Genomic DNA, 25,773 nt, shown 5'->3' with positions numbered 1-25,773 from the left:
GCAAACTGCGGATAGATGTACTACCAGCGAGTTAAAAAGCCCACCTCCTAGCCGTTTCCTGTTGGAATGAGGAGCGCTACGCTCCGTCTCCGTTACCTAATTGCTGCCCTTATACCTAATGCGCTAGTGGAACAGGAAGTGGGGCAGGACGCCTGGCGTCCTGAATGTCTTACTGCGCATGCGTAGCCGGGGCACAAACCGGAAGTTTGGCTTTGCGCCGTTTCTCCCATTAGATTTGTGAGCGGGGACTGTCAGATGGGTGTGTGCCGCATATAGCGAAGACCTTCATAACATTCTCATAGAGTGACCGGAGGCTCCCTCCTTATTAATAGGAGAGTCTGCACCACAGTATATACACTACATACCACTAACCTGGGTTATAAGTGTGTACATTGAAACCTGCAAGAGATTGTATGAACCTGTTTGCTGCTGTACAAGTCATCACTGTGAGTACCTGCATAATCTGTTGTTACCAAGTTCAAATAAACCAGCAACCTGTTTTAAGTTAAAAACGTATGTGGCTTTACATCCACTTATCACCGCTGACACCTTTATCAACATCTAAAGATATATCCAATAGTATCAAGGGGAAGTTACCTGCAGTCGTTGTTCCTAGGGATCTGCTGGTTCTGTTCTATAATTAAGCTAACAAATGTTACTGCAAATCTCTTTAATGCTTATAGTAATTGAAGGAGGGGTGTGGGGTTGTGGAAAACTTTTGTTAAATATTTTACAAGGTGGTGGTACAGCTTTTAAAAAACATTGATCCCTGTTTGCACCAAAATACTAACCTACTTTCTGTACAGCATGCAGTGATGCTAAACTGATATCTCCTAGGCAAAATACGTTGTCCTCAACAATGTTTGAGTTGCTTATTTAGTTTATCCTATTAGCACAGAAGATTAAACTATTGTGGGCTTCACAAGGGTGATATGGTGATACTACATATAACACATAAGTAGTATTATAGTAAACATTATCTCTGTGAAACCGTGCAGGGCAGCCTCCATATAGTGAATATCTGGTATTTCAAACAGCAGTGTGATTGACATATTGCACAGCAGATGGTGAGTAAGCATTTTTAAACTGGATTTTACATTTTGAACAGATTACCAGGTAATCTGCTGTAATCTGCATAGCAAACTGACACTTGGTATAAGTAAGGATTTGTGAGCTGGGCCTTCTCACCTCTTGTCTGTTTTACCCAGTTTGTTTATTAGTTTACTGTGTTTGTTCCCAATTGTAAAGCGCTACGGAATATGTTGGCGCTATATAAATAAATGATGTTGATTTGTACACATGAGTTGAAATCTCACGTTCACTTATTAAAATCTGCTAAATGCCTTTTTAACTTGAATAATCTTAAGAAAATAGGTAAATGGACCTGCTCACACTGTCTTTAACAAGCATTCACTTTGATTTGCATCAGTTTCCATAATGTTTTATTAAAGAAAAGGGCAAAGTGCAATGTTTGTCTTCACTTTAAACAGACATTGTTTTTAATGCTAATGTTTGTATACAGCTGTAGTTTTTTGCCCTAGTTCTGGTGTGGGATGCTAATTTATTATGTTCGTATTTCTGTCTGGTCTAAGTTTTTAGTCTGTGTCATGCTATTGGCTATTCTACAGGGAAAAAATAAGCATAATAGTATGCTTGTGAACTAAACACCAAAAAGTTGCATATTTTGTGGGAATTGTTGAATGAAATAGTTAAGCTTTAATCTGTGCTCTATAGGTGAGGGGACAGTACCTGTAACTAGCAATAATTTGCAGTTGAGTGCCGTTGTAGTTTTGTTTACTTTTTTTCCTATGCGATAAACCTTTTGATCCATAGTGTACAGTCATGGCCAAAACTTTTGAGAATGGCACACATATTTTTTTTCACAAAGTCTGCTGCCTCAGTTTTTATGATAATTTGCATATACTCCAGAATGTTATGAAGAGTGATCAGATGAATTGCAAATAATTTCAAAGTCTCTCTTTGTCATGACAATTAACCTTATCCTAAAAACATTTCCACTGCATTTCAGCCCTTCCACAAAAGGACCAGCTGACTTCAGGTCAGTGATTCTCTCATTAACACAGGTGAGAGTGTTGACGAGAACAAGGCTGGAGATCACTGTCATGCTGATTGAGTTAGAATAACAGACTGAAAGCTTTAAAAGGAGGGTAGCGCTTGACATCATTGTTCTTCCTCTGTTAACTATGGTTAGCTACAAGGAAACACGTGCAGTCATCATTGCTATGCACAAAAGGGCTTCACAGGCAAGGATTTTGCTGCTAGTAAGATTGCACCTAAATCAACCATTTATCAGATCATCAAGAACTTCAAGGAGAGAGGTTCAATAGTTGTGAAGAAGGCTTCAGGGCTCCCAAGAATGTCCAGCAGCACCAGGACCATCTCCTAGAGTTGATTCAACACTGCAAATATTGACTCTTTGCATAAACTTAATGTAATTGGCAATAAAAGCCTTTGACACTTATGAATGCTTGTAATTTTACTTCAGTGTACCATAGCAACATCTGATAAAAAGGTCTAAAAACACTGAAGCAGAAAACTTTGTGAAAAACAATATTTGTGTCATTCTCAACTTTTGGCCATTACGATGTCTGTTTCCATTAACCACTTGCTCACCCTGATGGTATTATTGAAAGTTAATTACTGTTTAGCAAACTCTCTTGCACATTGATATATCAAAAATGACAGGGAGTATCTGTAGCTTCGTTTCTAACATGATATTGTGTATACTTGGTGCATTGCACCTTATACTATTTCTTTTTGTCTATCACATTTTAGAGAACGAGATTACAATTGCTTGTGTTTATCATTTGCTTGTATCAATTGACTTAACTTGTGTGTGATTTTTCACTTAAGACTGATCTACACAAATATGTATGTGTGTATATATATGTATGTATGTATGTATGTTTATTTGTTATTTTATTTTTTTCACATTTCTGTATAGGGATTATTTTTTTCTGATATGATACCCATACATTTTTGCTAACAAATTTACTTTCTTTGGTATATTAATTTTTAGAAGCATCAAGTGCTGGGGTTAATTGTTACCATGGGAGATAAAAGACAAGGTGAATGTACTGTATATAAGAATGTACAGTAAACGTGTATGATGTGATTTATTTCACATGTCTTTAAAAAAAAAGTTTCTATACTTTTTGGCAAAATGTTATCCCAAATGGCTGATGTAATTCACTGTAACATCCCTTATTATTTGTGCCTTTAGGAAATCTGACAAAATGGATCAGTCAGATGTTCTAGTAAAACTGCGGCGTAAATTAAAGGAGGCAGAAGAGGAGCGGGATAAGGCTGCACAATATGGACTTCAATTGTTGGAAAGTCAAAGTGACCTTCAAAATCAATTAGAGGAGCAGCGCAATGAAATGACTAGTACCATTGAGGTAAATGATGTATTAAAACCCGAAACAGATATATATATATATATATATATATAACTTATTTGTGCTGAATGTTCTCATCAAGAGATGGCAATAAGGAAATTACTGCGTATGAGGGAATAAAACCCTGCTTGGTAGCAAGATCAACACTAACATGCTGTTGTAGCTTTCTTCATTGCCAGGAAACTCCTGTACAAGTGTATCTACTTATAGGATGTAACACTTGCTTGGAATCTTGCCTATATTTCAAGATATATTATGCGTTCTGTTGAATAACTTGAATTCTGTAAGGCTGATATTTGCGGTTTTGGGGGGTTATTCAATAAGGAAGGCAGATTGCGGTTGCACACTTCGAAATACCGCTAATTTCCCTTTGCACCCCATAGGGTTGTGAAAGGTAATCTGCAATGTTGTGGTACCGTTTTGGCACTATGCGTAGCCAAGATCTGCCTTCCTAATTGAATACCCCCTGTTATTTCTGAAAGTATTTTTAGTGGAAATGGCCTTTCATGTTCTAGTGTACATTTCAATATTGGTTGCCTTGCAAAGCTTAGGTATTCCTTTTTTGGTATGTTATGGTGTTTGTATCCTAAACTGTGGTTTAGAACATTGAGTATCTTCCTACCTTCCCCATAGTAAATCTAAAGGGTAAGTATTCCAAAAGTAAGCCTTTGGTATAAGTGTTATTTTCAATATGTGCAGATTAGTTTTACTGTTGCAAAATAAATACATTGCTTTTGACATGCTACATTATTTTGATTAATGTTACAGAACCTGGAACAAGAAAAGTACTCTCTCCAACGAGAAGTTGAACTTAAAAATCGAATGTTAGAAAGTTTGACGTCTGAATGTGAAAATGTAAAGCAGCAACAGAAGGTTTGTCTGGAACAGTTACAAGAGCAGCTTGAAAGGAACCATAATCGTGAAATTAGTGAACTGAAAGACAAGGTATGGAATATATATATATATATATATATATATATATATATATATATATATATATATATATATATATATATATGTGCAGCCAAATCACCTTTGCCTACTCTGTAGCCAGTGTTAGTAGTGGAAAGCTGGTTCTTCCGCCACTCCCCTGGTCAAGTAGCTCTCCGCTTTCTGACGGTGTTGGACCACAGTTGAACTGCAGCAGTAAGGTTGCTTGCACAGAGCAATTCCAGTTAAATCTGCAAGTGTGTAGAGTTACTTGTCCCAGCGCATTTTGTTCTTGGGACTTTCTGAAAAATGATTTCTTACAGCAGAGGTCAGCTCTGGAATATTTTTGCATTTTCTTGTTTTTACCTGTAATGTTTTTCCAAATGTAAATTTTAACATTACTTTACAAATATTGAATCATACTTGTAATTGCTCTAGAAGATAGTAGGAAAGTGCAAGCTGGGTGAAAACCAGTTTAGTTTATTTTCCACTTTTCTAGAGATTTGTGGCGATCATCTGCCAATTGTCGTCGTCATGTGATGTCGTATTGTGATGACATCAGATCCTTAGGCATACACACAATGCTGATTCCATGCTCTGCTGAGAGCTATAGATCTTAGTACAGTTATTGGCATAGGGAAAATTGTTGCGTGCTTTGTTTTGTATGTATTGTGTGTGCAGTTTCTAGAAAAAGCTAGTTGCTGGTGTGCTCACCAAACTATTATATGTTGATAAATTATATTTATAAACCAACATGTTTTGCTTTATTACTTAATGTCTGGATTTTTGTCAAATTTGGCCAAATACATGGGTAACCATCTTGAAAATAGTCAGTTGTTCAGACAGCTTAAGCTGCCACATGCCATAAGGCCAAATTAACCTCCAAATGGACGTAAATATAAACTATATTTATTGGTCATTGAAGGTCCCCTTGTATTTTTGGTCTAAAGTTGGAAATCCTTGGAGCTCCACGTAAAGTGATATGGAATATATTGGTGCTATATAAAGAATGATACCTGTATTAATATAATAGTAGACCACAACACCATTCATAGCTGTAAAATCACTCAAAATTAAACTTCTTTACCTGTGCTATTATGACATTTTGAATCATATAATTCTAATATTTCATTTAAAAATAATTTTAGAATTGTGTGAACTTGCAAAATACCAACTATATTGAGTACTTGTGAAATTACAGATGGAGAAGCTGAAAGCTGAATTAGATGAAGCAAGACTGAGCGAGAAACAACTTAAACACAAATTAGACCATCAGACTGAGGTGCTGGCTAATAAATCGGAGGAGCTGCGGATGATGTCGGAGCGTGTTCATGAAACCATGTCTTCAGAAATGTCCACCCTACAAGTTGAGATACATGAACTTGAAAGTGCAAAGGTGAGTTAGTTAATGTGGTATGTGGGGTTGTTGTTTTTTTTTGTTTTTTGTTTTTTCTTGCAGTAGTGAAGTTCTAAGTTTGTATGTGTTTGTACACCCGGACCATTTTCATTTAGAAGATGTCGATTTAATAAATTATACGTCCTATAAGTTAGTAAGGTTTGGTTACCATTAAGCAAGTTCCCTTGCTATCTGTTCTTTGTGATATGCATGCTAGCAAGATTATAACTTATTAGCTAAGTCAGCCACTTTTCTTTATATCAAACCACAATTGGCGTAAGTTACACAGCCCAACCGAAAAAACATTTTTTCTTTGGTTGCTAAGAATAAATTTAGGGTATATTGTTGCTGAATTCAAAAATGAAATGTTTTTTTCGAACTGGCTCTAGTTTTTAAGATGATGGATATACTCAATTAATATGGAACTTAGCCATGGTGCTTGCATGTGGGAATCTACCAGAACGTTCTAGAAGGTGAGACATGCGATCATTCTAGAATATCCTACATCGCAGGCTTTTAAATAAACTCAAAAGCTTGGGATTGGATTCTAAGATGGTTGAATGGATAAAATCTTGGTTGCAGGTTAGGAAACCGCGTTGTAGTAAATTGAGTGCGTTCACAGGAGGGATATGCTTGTCAGTGGAGTACACCAGGGATCTGTACTTGGACCGGTGCTTTATAATATCTTCATTGGTGATATTGATAATAGTATTGAAGGGAAAGTGTGCCTTTTTGCAGATGACACAAAGATATGCAACAAGGTAGATACACTAGGAGGTGTAAAACAAATGATTGATGTTCTAGGTAGACTAGAGGTATGGTCAAGAGCATGGCAACTACAGTTTAATGCAAAATCGTGCACTTGGGCCTCAAAAACCCAAAAGTTAAATATAGTATTAATGGCACTATAATGGAAACTACAGAGGATGAAAGAGATCTAGGAGTCACTATTTCAGGGGACTTAAAGGTAGGTAAGCAATGTAACAAAGCAAAGAGAAAGGTAAGTCAGATGCTTGGTTGCATAGGGAGATGAATCGGTAGCAGAAAGAAGTCATAATGTCACTGTATGTGTTCAGTTTTGGAGGCCATATCTCCAGAAGAATATAAATACATTAGTCTGTACAAAGAAGGGCAACTAAAATAGTGCATGGCCTACAGCACAAAACTTACCCGGAAAGGCTAAAAGATCGTAATATGTATAGTTTGGAGCAGAGAAGAGAAAAGGGGGACATGATAGAAACTTTCAGATAGATCAACAGTTTTAACAAGGTACAGGAGGGAAACATTCTTCAAAGGAAGAGAACATCATGACATGCCCTGAAACTAGGGGAGTAGGTTCAGAAGAAACTTGAGGAAAAATGACTTCACATAAAGGGTAGTGGTTAAGTGGAATAGACAGCCTCTACCACCTCTGATGGCAAATACATTAGAGCAATTTAAACATGCTTTGGACAGACATAAGGACATCTTTAAGAAAAAATAAGGATTAAGTAGGGTTGGAGGTGTTACAATAGTTTAAAAACTGAACAGACTAGATGGGCCAAGGGGTTCTTATCTGCCATCAAGTGTAATAAAAGCAAGGAATAAGGGCAGAGGTTTCATCAAGATATAAAGGTGATGGAAGCACACACATAATGGCAGACTATTTCTAGAGCCTTCAACGTGACTTTCCTTATAACACACATAAAAGAAAATCGTATTGTTTTACTATGCATTAATTGTTAATTTGTCCGAATCGGCTTACTATGTTTATTTTTTATTATACCAAATATATAATGCAATTATGTATTTCATGTGTTCACTTTTGTATGATTTGAGACCACTTCAATGCAATTTGTAAATAGGCTCTGCCTGACCATTGCATTTTTTGAAAAACATTTTAATGTTTTTCAGTAAGGTACCAACTATCTAAAAAATTAGAGGCAATCTAGCAAAACCGATTTCATATTTGGAATCAGCGCCACAAAGTTACCCCAAAATCACTCTGTTATGATTGTCAATAAAATGAGTGTTCACCAGTGTTATTTGAGAGCTGTTTGCCATGAGATGGATGAAACCATTGTCCAGATTTAGCAAGGGCATTTACTAGAAGTATTGTCAGTGGACAGCATACATTTTTAAATGTGCATATGTTTCCTTTCACAACAATAGGCAATTTTAGAAGAAGAAATGAATGAATTGCAGTATCGGCAACAACAACTCATTCTCTCCAATGCTAACCAAAGTCGACAGGTTGAACGTCTTCAGATGGAAAAGGAGGAAAGGGAAAAAGAAGCTGTTAGTTACTGTAATGCCTTAGAGGTAACCCTTTTTATTCGTATAAAAAGATTTTGTCTTTAAAAAAAAAAAAATTGTTTCACTTCTGATTCACACAGCAACACCTATTTGCCCTCTGTGTTTCTAGCAGTTCATGCTGATTAGTGAAATCATACTACTTTCTTGAGTAGAGTTGAGTGCTAGCAGCAAACACTGAGCCACAAGCATATTATATAACATTTTGTTTATTGGATACTTGTTAGCAATAATTATGGGAAACAAACCATGCTTCAGTGCAACATTTTAATAATATATTGTCATCCTCATCATCAACATCGTTTATTTACATAGCGCCACTAATTCAGCAGTGCTGTACAGAGAACTCTCTCACATCAGTCCCTGGCCCATTGGGGCTTACAGTCTAAATTCCCTAACGCACACACCACACAGACAGACAGAGTAGGGTCAATTTGTTAGCAGTCAATTAACCTACCAGTATGTTTTTTGGAGTGTTGGAGGAAACCGGAGCTCCCGGTCGGGAATTGAACTCATGACCCCAGTGCTGTAAGGCAGAAGTGCTAACCACTAAGCCACCGTGCTGCCAGAAAGTTTAAATATATCTGATAAGAGAGGAACAAGTGTGTGTGTGTGTGTGTGCAGTTATGTAATTTTTCTTTTTATATTTTAAAAGAAATCACATAAATAACGATTAGAGTTTGTAAGTAAATAGGCACCATAACAGATATGCAAACGTGGATACAGAGGGCCTAATTTAGAGTTGGGAAGCACATTTGCTCTTGCTAAAACCATTTTGCATCGCAGCAGGAGGCACATTTAAAATGTTAATAAAAATTTAGAGTTGGCAGGGGACGTGTCCTAGCTCGACTTTAAAGTGCAGTGTGAAAAAAAGTTGTCCAGTATTTGTTTAAAACATGCAAATACAGCCAGTGTTTTTGTTGCATGCAAAAAAAAAATGCATTTGAACCAATTGCATCAGAATGTGGTGAAGTCCACAAGCAAAATTGTTTTGTTTTTTTTTGTCTTTTTGCTTTGCTCCTAATACTAAATAATCATCCTCATGTGATGACTCTGGTAGGGGCGGTGGAACACTGCAATTCAACAAATGTAGTTCTGTCATCAAGCTTAATAGTGTGATAGAACAGCCTTTTTATAGTCTGACAAATTGAATTGATTAGCATGATTATAAAGATAGTCATTAACATACATGAGCATGCAATAAAAACACATAACTATATACCAATATAAAATGGTTATGGAATAAATAAAACATTTATTACATAAGGGTAGTTCCATCAGTAAGTCACCTTCTTACATTGAAAAACTCAATTTTCTCTGTCCTACCACTGGGGGACACTGCGTTACCTTGGGGTATAGTAGGTGGGACTGGAGTTAGGCACTTATAAACTTGTTTGTTCCCCGGACTCCTCCCCCACTATGCCCCTCCTCTGTAGCTGACTTCAGTTGTTGTAAGTGCCTTCTGGAGAAAGGTCATCTCTGTATAGGCTTCTGCCTATACTTAGTTTAGTTTTAGGTTTCATGTTTTTATTTTATTCCTTTTTGCAGGTGCAGCGTGGGGATTCAGCCTAAGTCCCAGAGTGGGTGAATAGCCTGTCAGGTTTACTTCACCCGGGTCCCCGCGCAAGGTAAGAAGCAGCCTGCCTCTTACTTGCACCATTGCCGGCAGTCTCTCCCTAGAAATGAGCAGTTGGCCCTCTTATTGTAAGTCTGCCAAGGGCAGCATATCGCAGCAGCCACGGGAGTGGCTACAGTTATATATATATATATATATATATATATATATATATATATATATATATATATATATATATATATATATATATACACACATACATACGGCCATATAGATCGGCCGGGGCCCTTAATTATTTATCGGGCGGGAGTGAAGCTACAATAGCCTCTCCTCCCCCCGCGGACATGCCGGCAAGGTTCCCCGCCTCCTTCCCCCTGTGGGCAGCGAGCGGGGGGACAGAGACGCAATCGCGCTGCACTAAAGGCGATTAGCGCAGTCATGCTCCCCGCAGCCTGGGCACTTTAAAATTGGCGGTGGATGCTTTGTTAAAGCCGACTGACATACTTTTTATGTGCAGTTCGGCGGCGCGTGGAGGCGGCCATCTTGGGGACGGATGGAAGTCTGAACTCCCTCCGCCTTTCAGCTACTAAACACAGACGGCGCCCATGCCTGGAGGCTGTGCCAGACAGAGACATCGGGCTGCACGCTCTAACCCCTCTGCCTTCAAAGCTGCCGGTACCTCTGTATTGTTTTTAATTTGTTTGCTAAACAAAAGTTAACTTGTTCAGTCTTTTTGAATATAGACTAGGACTGTTTTTCTCACTTGGTGTCTAATTCCTAGAAACTTCCTGGTATATATCCTAGAGGAGTTTCTATGCTGCATTGAACCTCTAATATATATAAAGGGCTTGTTATTGCAACTTGTGCCTTTAATTTTCACTGTCTGCAGCAGAGTTCCCAAGTTTAATAGACATTGTTTGTTATGCCTGTACTAGAATATACAGGTGCCGTATGTACGTCTGGATTATCTTTTGACCAGCCTATCCAGAATGCTCTGTATGCACACATATGTGTGTGTGTGTAATATATATATATATATATATATATATATATATATATATATATATATATATATATATATATATATATATATATATATATATATATATAATGTGTGTGTGTGTATAGGTATATGTACCACACAATGTATTTAGTTGAAAGAATATATGTTATGCTGTATGTTTTACCAAGGTAAGAATCGGCATTTGCATGTTGCAATGTGTATATAATTAAGGTGCCCAAAACATATCATACAGATGTATTTGGTCTCGCCTATAATTCCATTGCGTTTTGGCTGGAAAAACTCCCCCAATAGGAGATTTCCGTCTGTACTGACAATAATTATGTACAAATGACGAGATTCATTTATATTTCCTGAGTTGCATTATGTCTGTACAAAATGGATATTTTAATATCCCCTTTTCTACAGCTTAGCCCGGATGCTCTCGGTGCAGCTTATGAGACTTAGCTTGGCGAACAAGGTGCATCCACTTCGGTGACTGCAGTTCTGCGGATGTCAAGCTGGGCTAAATCTATGGCAGCATCAATGGCCTAGGGTCTACAAACAGGGTGTTCCCATTTCGGTGTCAGCTGTTTTGCAGAAACAGGTCTGGCCTAAATCACTGTCGCCTCGGGTGGTCGAGCGCATTAAGGTGATTTTAAAGTCCGAAATGGTACATGAGTATACCCTTTTTCATGCTTCTACACATGTTTACACTGTGTTGGTTAAGCCCCTACACAGCTTATATCTGTCCGCTAGCACAGAAGCGGCATTCCGCTATTCAGGTGAAAAAAACATCTGAACAGAGACGCTGTTGTTCACCATCTTCCACAGATGAGCAGATTTTTATTTCTCACTGTTGTCACATTCAGAATCAGGATTCTCACTAGAGGATGTCTATTTCGATCTTGGTTTTACTAACCAGAACATTATTCCCTCTGGTTTCACACACACGAGGTGGATTATTCTGGCTTAAACTTTTACACAGTTTTAGCATTGGCAAAACACCAGTCTTTATTTCATTTGGCAATCTAAGCCTTAGTGCCACCCTATTGGGAAAATGTTTTTCCTCATATATTTCTCTCGGTGTCTGTCTTTTGACAAAAACCAGGGAAACGGTAATAGACTGGCCAGATTTTCATCTTCCCTCTCTTTCCTGTCAGAGTGAATACAAGGGAAGTAATCCCGGCTGGTGACGACCCTGTGGTTGTTCAGTTCTCTTATTCTGCTATCCCTGGCGGGAGCTGACTAAAGAGGTTTTTCCTACACAGAGCAGGAGCTGGTAGAGTGTTTCTCTGACAGAAGTAGTTTTCTAACCTTTATTTACATTAAGGGTTACTGGGGTGGTTTGTATTCACCCAGCGGAGTCATAGCTGGTAGTAATATAGCCATCCAGCTATGATAACACTAGTTTGTCACAGGCTTACAGGACTACGTTCCAATATTGGAACTCTCAATTGGCACTATTACAAACGTGTATTCAAAGTCTTCTGGCGGTGGGTGTGCTTTCTTTTATTTTTATGTCAGCGACACCAGGCAATGATTACATGTTCAATACGTTCATCTTTTCTGTTGCGCTAAGGTCGGTACCACATTCCGGGTCAGGCCTAGCCTTACAGGGGTACTTTTATAGTTTATGTACAGTGGCTGTCAGGTAAACATCCATAGGTCTGGGGGGCATCCCCCGTACATGGAAGTTTTTTATTACAACAAACGCTTAGCTTATAGCTAGACGTTTTCAGCCAGAATATTATACTTGCAGCCTCTCGGCAAACAGCAGGGCTGCATTATTGAGTTCGCAGGTGGTCACTTTAAACCTTCCCAGGTCTTCGCTTATTTTACCACACCAGAGGTGTTGGCTTCTGCCTCATCTTCTAGAATGGAACATTCCGTATCTTCCTACCGAAGAACACGCTTGTCTCTCTTCTACTCAGTGCCAAAATGTTCCTGGCAGAATTTCCTTTCAGTAACATGAGTTTGTTTTATAAAATAGGATACCAAGGTTCTAGTGAATCATTGGCTTTCCTCATCGGAACATCTCCCATGTCTCAACAGGGAGATTCTCATCAAGGGAAGCTGTCTTCCTTGTTTTGGACGTGCATAGCATCCCTCTGCCCTGATCCACTGGTTTACCTTTCGGGTGGTGCTTGGCCACACTGATTTTTGAGTGGGTCAGTTGTCCTTCTTGTGCAGGGGGTCAGGAAACCTGTAGAGATTTGGTCTCATAATGCAGGGCTGTTTTATATTTGTAGCATTTCTGGAATTATGGAATACCCATATCCTAATAACAGGATAGGGGTCGACCTGTGTATGGTCGGAGGGGTGTGCTTTGTAACACACTATGGGCCAAGTGAGTCCAATGTATTATTATTGAGTGCCGAATGCCTTAGCAATCAGTCATTTACCAGATAAAGTGGGTCACTCCAGGATTAATTTCTTTGTGCTTTCCTGGTTAGGTCATAGGGCTCTCCGAGAGGGAGCCCAGGTTCTTTTGACATGTTAACCTGTTTTGTCTGTCGGTTCTCAATCTAATGATCCTCAAGTGGATTTGTCCATAGCCAAGTCGGGTCTCCCTAGAACTTAGGGAGTGTACATGTTATTTACAGGTCCCATTTCTTCGTGGGTGTTCAAGAGTTTCTAGGAGGGGGTGCATCCCAGCTAGTCTGGTGGTCCGCCGTGTGTCTCGCAAAGCAGTGTTCTCCTGGTTTAGGGGACTAGCGTTGACATCCCTCTTTTTTCCGGTCCCAGAGCGGCCTCATTTTGCTGTTCGGACCTTTTTGATTTCCATCATCTATTTTGATGCTGTGGCGTCGGACGCCTAACATTTATGGCCCGAGAGCCCTTACAGGGAAATGGTTGCTACCTCAAATACAGCTGCTTCTTCAGCTGTTTTTTTGGGCTTGGAAATATATTCGGTTGGTGTAAATTCCTTGAGTTTTACACGTCCCACTCAGGAATCTTTAAAGGGTTTTCTTTTCTAGCTGGCTCCGATTCAGGTCTTCGCCTTACTACCTTCAGCGGCACTTTCCGTGGCTCTCCGGTTAGCTCACCGGAAGGTTGTTTTGCTTAAGGGGGGTTTCTTCAGGCTTAGTCCACCTTTGGTTGGTCGCATGTTTCCAGGGAGTCTAATTCTCGTCATCAGGGGGCTTGCTTCGGCCTCCGGTGACTCTCTGAATTTATTAAGCTGTTCACTCGTGGTATGAGTGCTCTCTTGTATATATGACGGCCTTACGTTGTCAGTTCTCTATGAGTGCTTCCTCAGATGTCGCTGAGTTTGTTAAGCCGTTTAGCTCATTGTATAAGTACTCCCTGGTATATATCTGAATGGTTTAAGCACTGTATCCGTACTTCCTTAGATATAGCTGATTGGCTTAAGCCAGGCCTGTCCAACCTGCGGCCCTCAAGATGTTGTGAAACTACAAGTCCCAGCATGCCCTTCCAGCTATCAACTGGTTGTCTACTGGCAAAGCATGCTGGGACTTGTAGTTTCACAACATCTAGAGGGCCGCAGGTTGGACAAGCCTGGCTTAAGCTGTTGAATCAGTGTATATGGTGATCTTTTGGATATCGCTGAGTGGATTGAGTTGTTGGCTCAATGAAGGCTGCTCCCTTGACTATCACATCTCGTAGGGGATCCGGGGCGAGAGTGTGTATGGCTCTTCCTCATTTTATTTCCCCAAAAATTAGTGGCGCGTTGTACGAGGCATTATTGGTTCTGACATTTAGTGCCTGCATTCCACTAACACAGGGATTGCGGTATATCATTCTTGTGCCTCTTCTTTGTGTGTAACGTTTCTCCAACGGGAGATTGTTTGTGCTCTTGTTCGCACAGTTCCTGTTTATGAATTTTATGCCCATTAGCCTCTCTATTGCTAAAGAGTGTAGGGGCGGGGCAGGGTCTAGGTCAGGGGTGGGCAAACCAGTCCTCAAGGGCCATATATATAACAGTTCATGTTTTTAGGATTTCTTTAATCATGCACAGCTGAGTTAATCTATTTGGCTGGGTCAGTAATTATCCCAGCTGTTTCTACAGACAGAAATCCTAAAAACATGAACTGTTATATGGCCCTTGAGGACTGGTTTGCCCACCCCTGGTCTAGGTGGTCTCTTGCCACTGCATCACGACCAACATTCTGTCTGTACCCTTCTGCAGGATTCAGTGACTTTTACAGTGCACTCTCCAGGAGGGTTGCAGCTTTTTGTACGGCACAACAGCGTCATTCAATGGCGCAGTTATACAGAGTGGCAGTGTCTGTTTCTGCTGCAAGTTGTTTTCTTTGTTGCATGCCTTTGCATTCACAAATGCAGGGTTTTGGCCACAAAATATTGCGCACAGCCGTTCCAGAGCATTCCCGCCCTTGGACACAGCTTTGGTAGCTCCCCAAGGTAACGCAGTGTCCCCAGTGGTAGGACAGAGAAAAGAGGATTTTTACTCACCGTAAAATCAGTTTCTCTTACTACACTGGGGGACACTGCGCGCCCTCCCTTGCTCTGAAAATAGTGCTATCTTTGGTGTTGCTTTCTAAATTGCTTCTTCTCTCTTCCTGGCTTGGTTATACAAAACTGAAGTCCGCTACAGAGGAGGGGCATAGTGGGGGAGGAGTCAGGGGAACAAACAAGTTTATAAGTGCCTAACTCCAGTCCCACCTACTATACCCCAAGGTAACGCAGTGTCCCCCAGTGTAGTAAGAGAAACTGATTTTACGGTGAGTAAAAATCCTCTATTACACTTTTGCCCCCTCTAATGTGAGTGAATCATCATAACGCAGTAGAACACAATAAAGCTCATGTAAAATACTATCAAAATAGTTTTATCTGCCAACTTTCAAAATCTTTAATTGAATTACTATTTGTGAGACATATCATTGCATGTGCGAGTACAAATACGATAAATTCAACTTTCAGAATTTTATAGCATGATGGTGACATTTGGGGGATACGTGTACATACTTTTGGTAAAAGGATGACAAGTTGTCTAACCTGGACACATTTTTGATGAAGTAATGGATTCACCATGCTGTGGTAAATGAACCATCAAGTTGGTATCCGTAAATTTATTGATTATAATTTACCTACTACTGTTTTTACAAAATAGTTGAGCACAAATTTGGAAACAAATGTTTTTTACATTGTACTTGTAACCCTTATGAATAAACATTTGACATATCTATCTGAATCCATGTTAGTATGTTAATTATATACAAAAGTCCATAGTATTAACTACAAATGGGTACATTCAAAGCACAATTTGGAGTAATAGAGGCCTAATTATTAATCAAATGTAGTTTTACTGAGCTTCTGGAACATATAAACCTAAATATAAAACTTCATTTTGAGGCATTATCTCAAAATTTGAATAAATAATAAAATTTCTGTACCTTTTTTGGTAATGGAATGACTATATTACAGTTCCATGTTTTTACCTAACCAAATCAGGCAAAGCAAATTATGGCTTCTAAATCGCCTCATGTCCATTTTATTATCTCCGATATTGAAGACTAAGCTGTTCATTTGAGCAAGCACATATTTTCATTGCTTGATATGCAGATAAATAAAAACTTGTGTGTATATTTACACATACTTTTTTGTTTGTTTTTTTCCACTGGCAGTTTGAAAAGCCATGATAGGAAGTACTAAGTACTATACACAAATAAAAATTATTGTCCACTAGTGGAAAAATATATAGCACTTCAAATGATTAATAAGGCCAAAATCATGTACAGAAAAAAAATGTAAAAAAAAATTGGCGTGCGGTGCCTTGAACGGCCGCGAGACAACTAGCACGGATATTTTTTTTAATTTATTTTTTTACAGAAATAACAGTAGTTTTTGCTTGCATCCCATAGAGGAGGTGCGAGCAAATACGAGATTTATTTTTTTACCATAGTAACAATAAAAATGCGCGGCCGTAAGTTTCCTCAACATCGCAGCCAATTGAATCTGCCCCTTTGTATCCATGTTTTCATGGAATCGCCCATAGTTTGAATAATTGGTATATAGCCGTACAATGTGACCATAATAGTTCAAACATAGGAAGAAAAAAACAAGATGATATACACTTGCAGAGCTAGAGAAAAGGAATCAGATAAATGGAATTTTGATATATTTTTATAAACAAGCAGTCTATACATGTGAATGCATTAGTGATTGTCCTAAACTCTCTCTCTCTCTCTCTATATATAAATTTTTACTACTTCTGCACAGAGCTGTTCAGAGAATACTTCTTTCATCCATATCATCGTCAGCAGCTATTTATGTAGCGCCGCTAATTCCACAGCGCTCTACAGAGAACTCGCTCACATGAGTACCTGCCCCATTGGAGCTTACAGTATAAATTCCCTAACATACACACACATACCAAGAGCTTTATCCCAAATTAGCTCTAATTGGCTGTGTGGTAATATTAATAACTAGGGATTTTTCCAAGCACTGATCTCTGGATCTACGATTGATTAATTTCCAATTGTAAGGGCTGGGGTCTTGGGATACCAGTAGAGCATTACAAATATTTTTTTTTTTTTTCTTCCTAAATTGCTAGAAATATTCAATTTATTTTATACTGAGAGTGCTTCCATCATCCATGTAGGAGGCTCGTATAATTGTCCTTCCCAAGCCAGGTAAAAAATACTTCTATATCAAGATCCATACAAGCCATTATCTGGCATCTGAGTTTGAGATATTAGCATAAATATGGGCTATTCCTTTAAATAATGTGATGAAGTTGTAAGCCCTGGTTGGTTTTATGCCAGGTAGGTCTACCTAGCCTACTATTACTAATGCCTTTTGCACTGGCACTAGAACATCTGGCAGGTATAATTATAAATCATTCTGGTATATGTTTTCAATATGTGATGGAACCGAATGACATGTTGTTTTTGGTGGATACTAAAGATTATCTCAAAAACCCGCTTCAGATGGTTGAGAAGTTTGTATTTGACTCAGGCCTTTAAATCAGTTGGTCTAAATAAACTATTTTCCCTACTCATAGGAATTTTCCAAGATATCGCACATTTTTATTCTATACAATGGGTCACAAAATTCAAATACTTAAATATTTGGATCTCAAACAATCCAACTACCTATATTATTGATAATATTGTCCTTTTAATTGTTTTCTTATGTGTTAAATCTTGTGTTTGGAAGACTTTGGCTCTTACGGCAACAGAATTAACTTAATATGTGTATCGAACCTAAAATGTTATATTGGTCAGTTTGAATGAAAATGTACCTTGGTAACTAAACCAGGAGAATTTTGAAATACATACAGTATGGTTAATCCTTAATATGGGCAGTCAGAGCTAAAATTAAATGTAAAATATTACCTAGTCCTTGTGCTCTTGGGGGCGCTTACCCTTCCACAATTTCAATTCTTAATGGTTGTCAGAGTTTGAACATTTTTGAGACTGGGTTGCGAATTCTGGTAATTTATTACAAAAACTTCAAGACTAAACTATTTGGAACAATGCAAAAATGAATAAAGTATTACAATTTGGCGAATTCTAATCTAGTTTTGTTGTTACCCAAATGGGTCAGCTTTATGTCCAAAATATTTGGAACTCTCTTACAAAAATACAATTCACTATTCCAAAAACTCAGTTTTTTTTAAACTTTGCCACACTTTTTTCAGATTCCATTTGAAAATGGTAAACCCCAGGTTCCTGGCATCTTCAGTGACAAGTGTTTCCAAACTATTGGTCAAAAGAAATGCATTTTATGTATACCCAGTTTTGTTTAGGGACTCTGATACAGAAAAGCCTCCTTCACATTGGACAACATATTGAATCTGTTTCTGGTCATGGGATAGAGAGCAAAGTATATGGAGCAAGATGTAGACATATCTTGTAGAAAAGCTTACTGCTGTCTGCAGGAGACCTAAGACATGGGTGAAGATGTATTTTCCAGCAGAACAAATACCTAAAGCATACAGCATAAGCCACATCACAGCGGCTACAAAAAAAAAAAAAGCAATGTGCTGGTGACCATAAAAACAAAACTAATTGAGCTGAAGATTATGAATGTTTGCAAAGTTTTTCAGAGTAGAAGTACGAAAATTTATAGTAGACTTCCAAAATGTATGTTTGTAATGTGACGTTATAGCACTAACCAATAGTTTTTGCAGCTGATTTTGTCATTTCTTTACAAATGTCCCCATCAACTAGATTGCAGTTAGCAATTTAGGGAACCATTACTGACTTATTCTCATAAATGTGTTTTTGAAACTAATTCCAGAAAGCACGTGAAGCAAACCAAGATCTACAAATTCAGCTTGACCATGCGTTGCAGCAGGCCCAAGACCCTAACAGTAAAGGCAATTCTTTGTTTGCTGAGGTATGTGGGTGTAAAAAGATACCGTTATATTGATATTCAATGTGCATATATAACAAATTCAAAATGGATAGGTATGATCCTTATGTTATACAAACTATCAGTACATTTGAAGAGCACACCATTGCATTACTTTTCTGCGGACATGACCTGCACTATTTTTAAGTATTTGATGCAATTCAATAGGCATATATTAATTGGAACATATTTTAAAATCTGTACAGGTAACTTTAATTTAACACCATGTAAATGTACACAAACATGCAAATTCATGTTCTAAATCCACTACAATTTGACAAAAGGAGATCTATGACATGTAAATTAGTCACTTGAGACATTTAGAATGTTGAATGAACAAAGGTTCCTTTATTAAGAGCAAAGTACAGATGAATTCATCATTGAACAATCTGACATAGACTCCAAACTGTACATACAATGTATGGATTATATACCTTTATAAAGAAATACTGACATGCATTATAAATTCTTAAATAAAAAAAAAACAATTAACTGCACGTAAGATTATCCAGTTAATTGAAATATTCGCCTCATTTCTGACTTAATCATAACCTAGATAGTTATCTGGCAGATGATTTTAAAGGTGTGCCTTATACTTTACATTATTAAGGAAACTACAGATGATACACTATTATGCGTTTAAAAATCTAAACATACTGCCATATTGCTCTCATTGATCATTTTAAATGCCAATTTTATGCAATATAGGAGTGCGTGAGACCACATTTTCCAAGTGAACACTATTTTCAGTACTATGTTACTACAGTATTGTGTTCCTCCCAGGTGGAAGACCGCAGGGCAGAAATGGAACGTCAGCTGATTAGTATGAAAGTTCAGTATCAATCGCTTCAGAAACAGCACGCGTTCTCCAGACAGCAAATGCACCGAATGAAGGTATGACTGCAGCAATAATGCTTTAGTTACATTTGTCCTTGCTGTAAATGTCTCTGGGTCAAACACACTGCATTAAAAGGTATATTAACCCCTTTGTGACTGGATGGATTCCATACATTTGTGACCAGAGCACTTCTCACAGTTTTGGTATGTGTTGCTTTTAAGTGCTTGTCTGTCCTGACGCGCCGGCTGCAGTTTGTCCTCTGTGTATGGCTGTTTCTATGGAGTGTTAGAAGTCGACACTTCCCCTGCATGGGAGTGGCTATAAAATAATTTATTTTCATCTACGCGTGATCCACATCTTGTAGCAGCTGACATGTCAGTCACTGTTAGGTGGAGACTACTCTATATCTACGCTGGCATTAGATGATTGATCAGAAACAGGTTCTCTTGCAGGACAATGGACTTTTCTCATGGGAAAACACTTGTCCTTGTGATTTGCTGTGCACAATGAGTAAGTCTAGGCTCTTCCATTAAACTGTAAATGGCCAAACACTTGGAACAGCATGTACAAAAATCGGGTTGGCCTGATCTGTAAATGACTTCCCGGCTCCATCACTGGTATCCTGAGCTGTAATTCGTAGCTGCAAGGACGACCAATGTAAATATATCAGCAACAAGTTACAAACTTTTTTTTTTTTTACTTAAATGTAATGTCAATCAGTTTAGGGGAGTCAGGAGGAGAGGTGCTGTGTCTAAAAAGCATTGCAAACATGAAGTGAATACATTGATTGGTATAGGCAACATCAACTTTTTCTTGTGCACCAATCGGAATTGAACTTTCATTTTTACTGGTGCAGTGACTGAGAAAAAGGCAGTGCTGAACATTTAGTCTATACACCTGGTGTTAAACATGTTGTATATCGTTAATTTTAATATTGTGGAGTCAATTTGTCCCAAACCTAGGTTTGATGGCTTCTGAATATGAATTGTTTGGAAATTTTGTTGCCTGATAGGTGCAAATAGCAACCTTACTGCAGCTGAAAGGTTCTCAGACAAACCCTGAACAGCTGGAGCGCTTGCAGTCAATGGTTCAACAAAAGAACAATGAAATTGAGAAACTTCTCGCGAAAGTGCACCAGCTAGAAAAATGTCAGGTATGTTCCTCCAAAACACAGATAATTGCTTGTATTTGTACTATTAGTTCTACTGTTCCTTGGTACAAAAATTATCTACAGAAAAATCAGCATGCTGCCATAGGAGTGTTTTGTGCTTTTTATTCTTGATTGAAATTGATTTCCAATTTTAAAATACTTACTTTGGCTAAAGGTGAAAAAAATAAAAACAGAAAATAAATTTCTATAACCTTCAGAAATGGAATCACACAGCAGATAGACACAGACTGAAAGGCAGGCCTGCTCTGTGTGACATAGCCCCCATCATAAGTGCAGGTCAGGCCCTCCCCACTCTACTACATGCAGTACAACACTGTGACTCCAAGTCTGTGACTGTCTCAGTGATAGTCTGTCCAGCCACTCATCAATCAGAGAATGGGTGACATGCTGGCTCTCTTGCGTTGCCTGTATTGCATCTCCACCAGCAATTGGGGGGTAACTAACGCTGCTCCGTGTTGTCACTGGATACTGATCAGATAAGACTGCATTGTATTTTGCGGTTTTTTTTGGTTTTTTTTAATAGGCTGTTTAAAATAATGCCCATGTGGTGTCTGCTGGGCACAGTGTGCATGTGAGCACTATTGGGCACAATGTGTGTGGGCACTGTAGAGCCAGACCACTCCCCCTCCTGTTATATAGGTTAAGGCAGCTGTGTGGGTTGCAAGTTCACAAGTCTGGGTAGATTGCAGGTCTCTTAAAGTGCAATTCTCTATCTCATGTAACTTTTCTGTCACCAGTGGGATGTCTCAAAAGAGAAATATAAAGTACACAATGCCCATGTGAATATCGCTCTTTCTTATTTACATATGACACCAAACTGCCTCCTAAGATGTCAGAAGAAGCACATTTGTTATTAATTATAATAGTATTTTCGATCTCTCTTTTAACTAAAAAGAAGAAAAATTGTCAGACAACTTTATTGTTTCATTTCTAGCGTCTATCTTTGCATCAGCTGCTTGGCGTGCGGGCTACTATGGAAACGACAAACAGTCATTGTTCAGCACCCGCTTTATGTTTGGTCTGGGAATACCAGTGTTTACCACGCATATATCATTTGAAATAAATTTACAAAAAAAAAGTAGCATTTCAACTCTCTGCGGATTTTAAATATTTTTTGGTGTAATACATGTATTTTAGAAAGGCTTGTAAAACTCTGTGACAAACTAGGAACTATAGAGCTCAAGTATTTTGTTTCTAACATATCCTTTTTTTTTTTCTGTAGCAAAATTGTGAAAATGGATCTATGAAGATCAGTACTGATATTTTGGTACAAGGTGATGAAGTCTATTATGTGGATTTACTTAAAATGAAACTTGAGAATTCCAGGTTTGTAATACGTTCATGCAACAGTTTCTTGAATACCTGATGAATACATTGGGAATAACAGGAATGTTTTTGTATTTTTAACTTGAAGAATAGAGGTGGTTAACATCTTTTAATAAACAGACCAGTTTTCATGTATTAAAGGTACTCTGAAACCTGTATCATCATGGATCAATTCGCAAATGCCTTACATGGGGTTTCTGAATCGGCTCCCCAGTGCAGGATCTCAGGACTACCTGTCAGGAGGCAGTCTCTGGAGATATCACATGGTGATATCACTGGAGCTACACCATCACATTGTGGTAGTACTGCACATTTTTGGAATGCTGCTTGCACAGATCACTGATGGACAGCCGTCAGGACATGATGCTCCTCCAAGGCCCCCTATCACATTTAGTCAGTGAAAACTGACAGAGTAACAGGGTATAACAGGTTATATTGCACCGCACCAAGTAGACCAATGTAACTCCCAAAATAAATATAATGAGAGAATGTATTCTCATATAATTATCGTATTAGTGGAGGGTGCACTCTCACACTATTTTTAAATCATGTACTATTAAAAAAAAAAGAGTAAGAAAAGTAGTTAAAGTGAGGAACTCAAATGGTCGTTATATTAAAAACCATTAGTCCAAAGCCACCAGGTGGCTATTGACTTATGGTCTCATTTATTTACTAATGATGTCTGAATAACTATATTTGTTATTATACAAACCTAGGGAAGGTATTACAGGTATTCCTCACTTAACGACCGACCTATTTAGCGACCATTCGGACTTACGACCCGTTGTTACGTCCGGCTCCGCCGCTCAGCAATAGGGGAAATTAATGACCTGTGCCCTTGCGACGGGACGTAACCACGCCCGTAGTACCCGCATAGTTTCTTTCTGAGCTGAAGAAGACAAGACAAGACGCACCTGATACCCTTGCAGTCTCCATTGTGCGGTAAGTTAGCTCTACAGTACTTGAAAGCACTTGGTTCTGAAGTAATACTGCAAGGACATTAACTAAACATAATATCTTTTTACTAAAGGGAGGAATATAAAACTGCATATGCACATGCTGATTTTTTATTGCCATGCATATGTATACAGTACTGTACTCACTTAGTGACCAATTCGCTTAACGACCTAGTCGTTGGAACGGAACTAGGTCGTTAAGTGAGGAATACCTGTATGTTATAATATTATGAACAGCGTGGAGGCTAGGTATTGGCTCACTACCTACCTTAACAGCTATAATTTTCTGTACAAATACATTCCATATTCACTTTTTAATATTTCACCAAGTTCTTTAATGGACTAATTTTTGGTCACAGATTTTAATAGTATATAATAAAAATTAGAGGGCAAACTAAAAAGAGAATACATTGTATATATATGTTTAGATGTTTGCACTTTTGAGGCTTACTTTATAGAAATAGAAGAATGTCACCCAGTGGCTATATTTTCTTGTAAGAATTTTCGATTGCTACAAGGAATACTCTTTAAAATAAAGCATCTCTCAGACATGGGTGTGGATTCCAAATTCTGCCTGTCACAAGGTGGACTGTGTATGTTGTAGTTAGGGTGATTGATAGCTTATGGTGCTCCCACATAGTTTCTGCTATACCTCTTTGCTTCACCATCAGCTGCTATTATATATTTTCTAAACCCTAGAATTTTTAATGTGAATGTAGTCTGGGGCTTGTAGTAAAGTACGTTTGATTATTGCAATGCACACATTTATTTGGATGTCATTTTAAAATATATTGTTACATCTAATATTTGCAGTAAGGAGATTGAGAAGATAAAAGATGAATTATCTCTACAAAGGATGAAAGCTTTAGCAGAAAGCCAACGTGTCCTGGAGCTGGAACGCAAGCTGTTTACTAACGATAGGCATCTTAAGCTCTCCCAGAGTGAAAACATGAAACTCCGTGTCAACTTGGATGAGCTGAAAATGAAATATGAACCTGATGGTATTAATCCCAAATCTATAAACTATATATCAGATAGGACAATTGAACTAGGCTCCTATGATACTTGCCAAGTTTCTGATTGCCTATCTAGATTTAATTCAAAATGTATCCAGCTTGAGACATAATTCCAGTAACAGACAGAAACATGTTCTGTAAAACATTGTAATGATTTGTTTTTACATGAAAATCGTAAAACCCTTAAAATATCTTGTTCATACAGCTGCATTGCTGTGGGTTGTTACATTCTTCAGTTTTAATAGCTTTGCAAGTAGTTATATTTTCACATTCCTCTGTAAGTTCCTATATTAAGTTGCGTTGATTCCCATAATATTTCTTTCTTCCAATCTGGGGGACGCTGCTACCATGGGGGTTGTAGCTGGGGAGTGTGGAGTTGGCACTTAACTAGTTAAACTGTGGCTACTGACAGACTCCTACCTTCTGCAACCTCCTGTAGCTAGTCAGTGTAGTCAAGTGCCCAAGGAGTTGGGCTGACTTTTATTTTGTTCCTGTTTATTTTATAGGCTGTTTTTTTTCCCACAAGGATAGTGTAGAACGAAGCTAGAAGGGGACAGCAGGGCTGCTTTACTTACAGGACTGCAGCGCTGTCAGGTAGTGAGAGCGGCGGTCTCACAGAAAGCGCCTATCTTCTTTGTACGATGCTGGCATGCGAGAGCGATAGAAGACGCGGCCACATCATTTCATGGGGACCGGCGCCACTCTGAGGGGCATAGAGCGCAAGAATCCAGAAGCGATTGCCGTCGCCATCTTGGAAGCTACCAAGTCCCTTCCTCAGAGAGGGGGGGGAGCTACATTGCACAATGCATTTTAAGGCTTTAAGAAGAGGCAGTCTGTTGGCTTAAAGGAGAAGCGCTGCAGACAAACTCTTATGAGCAGTCAGGAGGCCTCTGGACACTGCAGACAGGGAGTAGTCATTATAGAGCTCCCCACTGTCTTAATCGGCAGATTGGTTTCTTCCACAGGGCCAAAGCATCGGCTGGAGAAGGGAACTTTTGCAGTCAAACGCAGACAGACTTGGCTGCTGCTGGACTCCGTCCTGCCTGCTATACATTAGTCTGGATATGCTAAGTATTATTTAATCTTTATATTACACTATACTTGCTATATAAGATGAGTTATACTGTCTCTTACAACAGATATAGTATTGTAGTTACACAATTTAATATATTTGTACTCACTAAAAATGTGTATGTGTGTATGTGTATGTATATGTGTATGTATAGATATAGATATAGATATAGATATATATATATAGATAGATATATATAGATAGATATATATATAGATATATATATATAGATATATATATAGATATATAGATAGATGTCATAACAAAAAAAGATAAATATCTAAGATACTACTGGTGACTTCGTCAGGGGACAGTAGTATTCATAGGGGTCAATCTATACCTATGTGATTGTATACTATACTTTCTATTCCTATTCAGTAATCATGTCTGATGAGGGAAAATCTACTAAAGCTAAATTTTATAACTGTTCAAGATGTA

The 25,773-nt window shown here is 38.4% G+C and overlaps 1 protein-coding gene across 1 annotated transcript in view; it reads left to right on the top strand.

The window, feature by feature from the left end:
- The first annotated feature begins 215 nt into the window (after positions 1-215).
- The window catches only part of SPDL1 (spindle apparatus coiled-coil protein 1), a 39,523-nt gene continuing 13,965 nt past the window's right edge, over positions 216-25,773 (top strand). Inside the window, exons 1-10 of the mRNA XM_075209817.1 lie at positions 216-446; positions 3,245-3,419; positions 4,188-4,364; positions 5,551-5,745; positions 7,897-8,046; positions 18,843-18,941; positions 19,740-19,850; positions 20,807-20,947; positions 22,188-22,291; positions 24,061-24,248. Of these exons, the coding sequence (XP_075065918.1) occupies positions 3,258-3,419; positions 4,188-4,364; positions 5,551-5,745; positions 7,897-8,046; positions 18,843-18,941; positions 19,740-19,850; positions 20,807-20,947; positions 22,188-22,291; positions 24,061-24,248 (1,327 nt within the window). The 5' untranslated portion in view covers positions 216-446; positions 3,245-3,257. The remainder of the gene's footprint in view (positions 447-3,244; positions 3,420-4,187; positions 4,365-5,550; positions 5,746-7,896; positions 8,047-18,842; positions 18,942-19,739; positions 19,851-20,806; positions 20,948-22,187; positions 22,292-24,060; positions 24,249-25,773) is intronic.

The sequence above is a fragment of the Mixophyes fleayi genome, chromosome 4 (assembly GCF_038048845.1).
Source record: "Mixophyes fleayi isolate aMixFle1 chromosome 4, aMixFle1.hap1, whole genome shotgun sequence".
Taxonomy (NCBI): domain Eukaryota; kingdom Metazoa; phylum Chordata; class Amphibia; order Anura; family Limnodynastidae; genus Mixophyes; species Mixophyes fleayi.
This window is presented reverse-complemented; position numbering and strand designations above follow the sequence as displayed.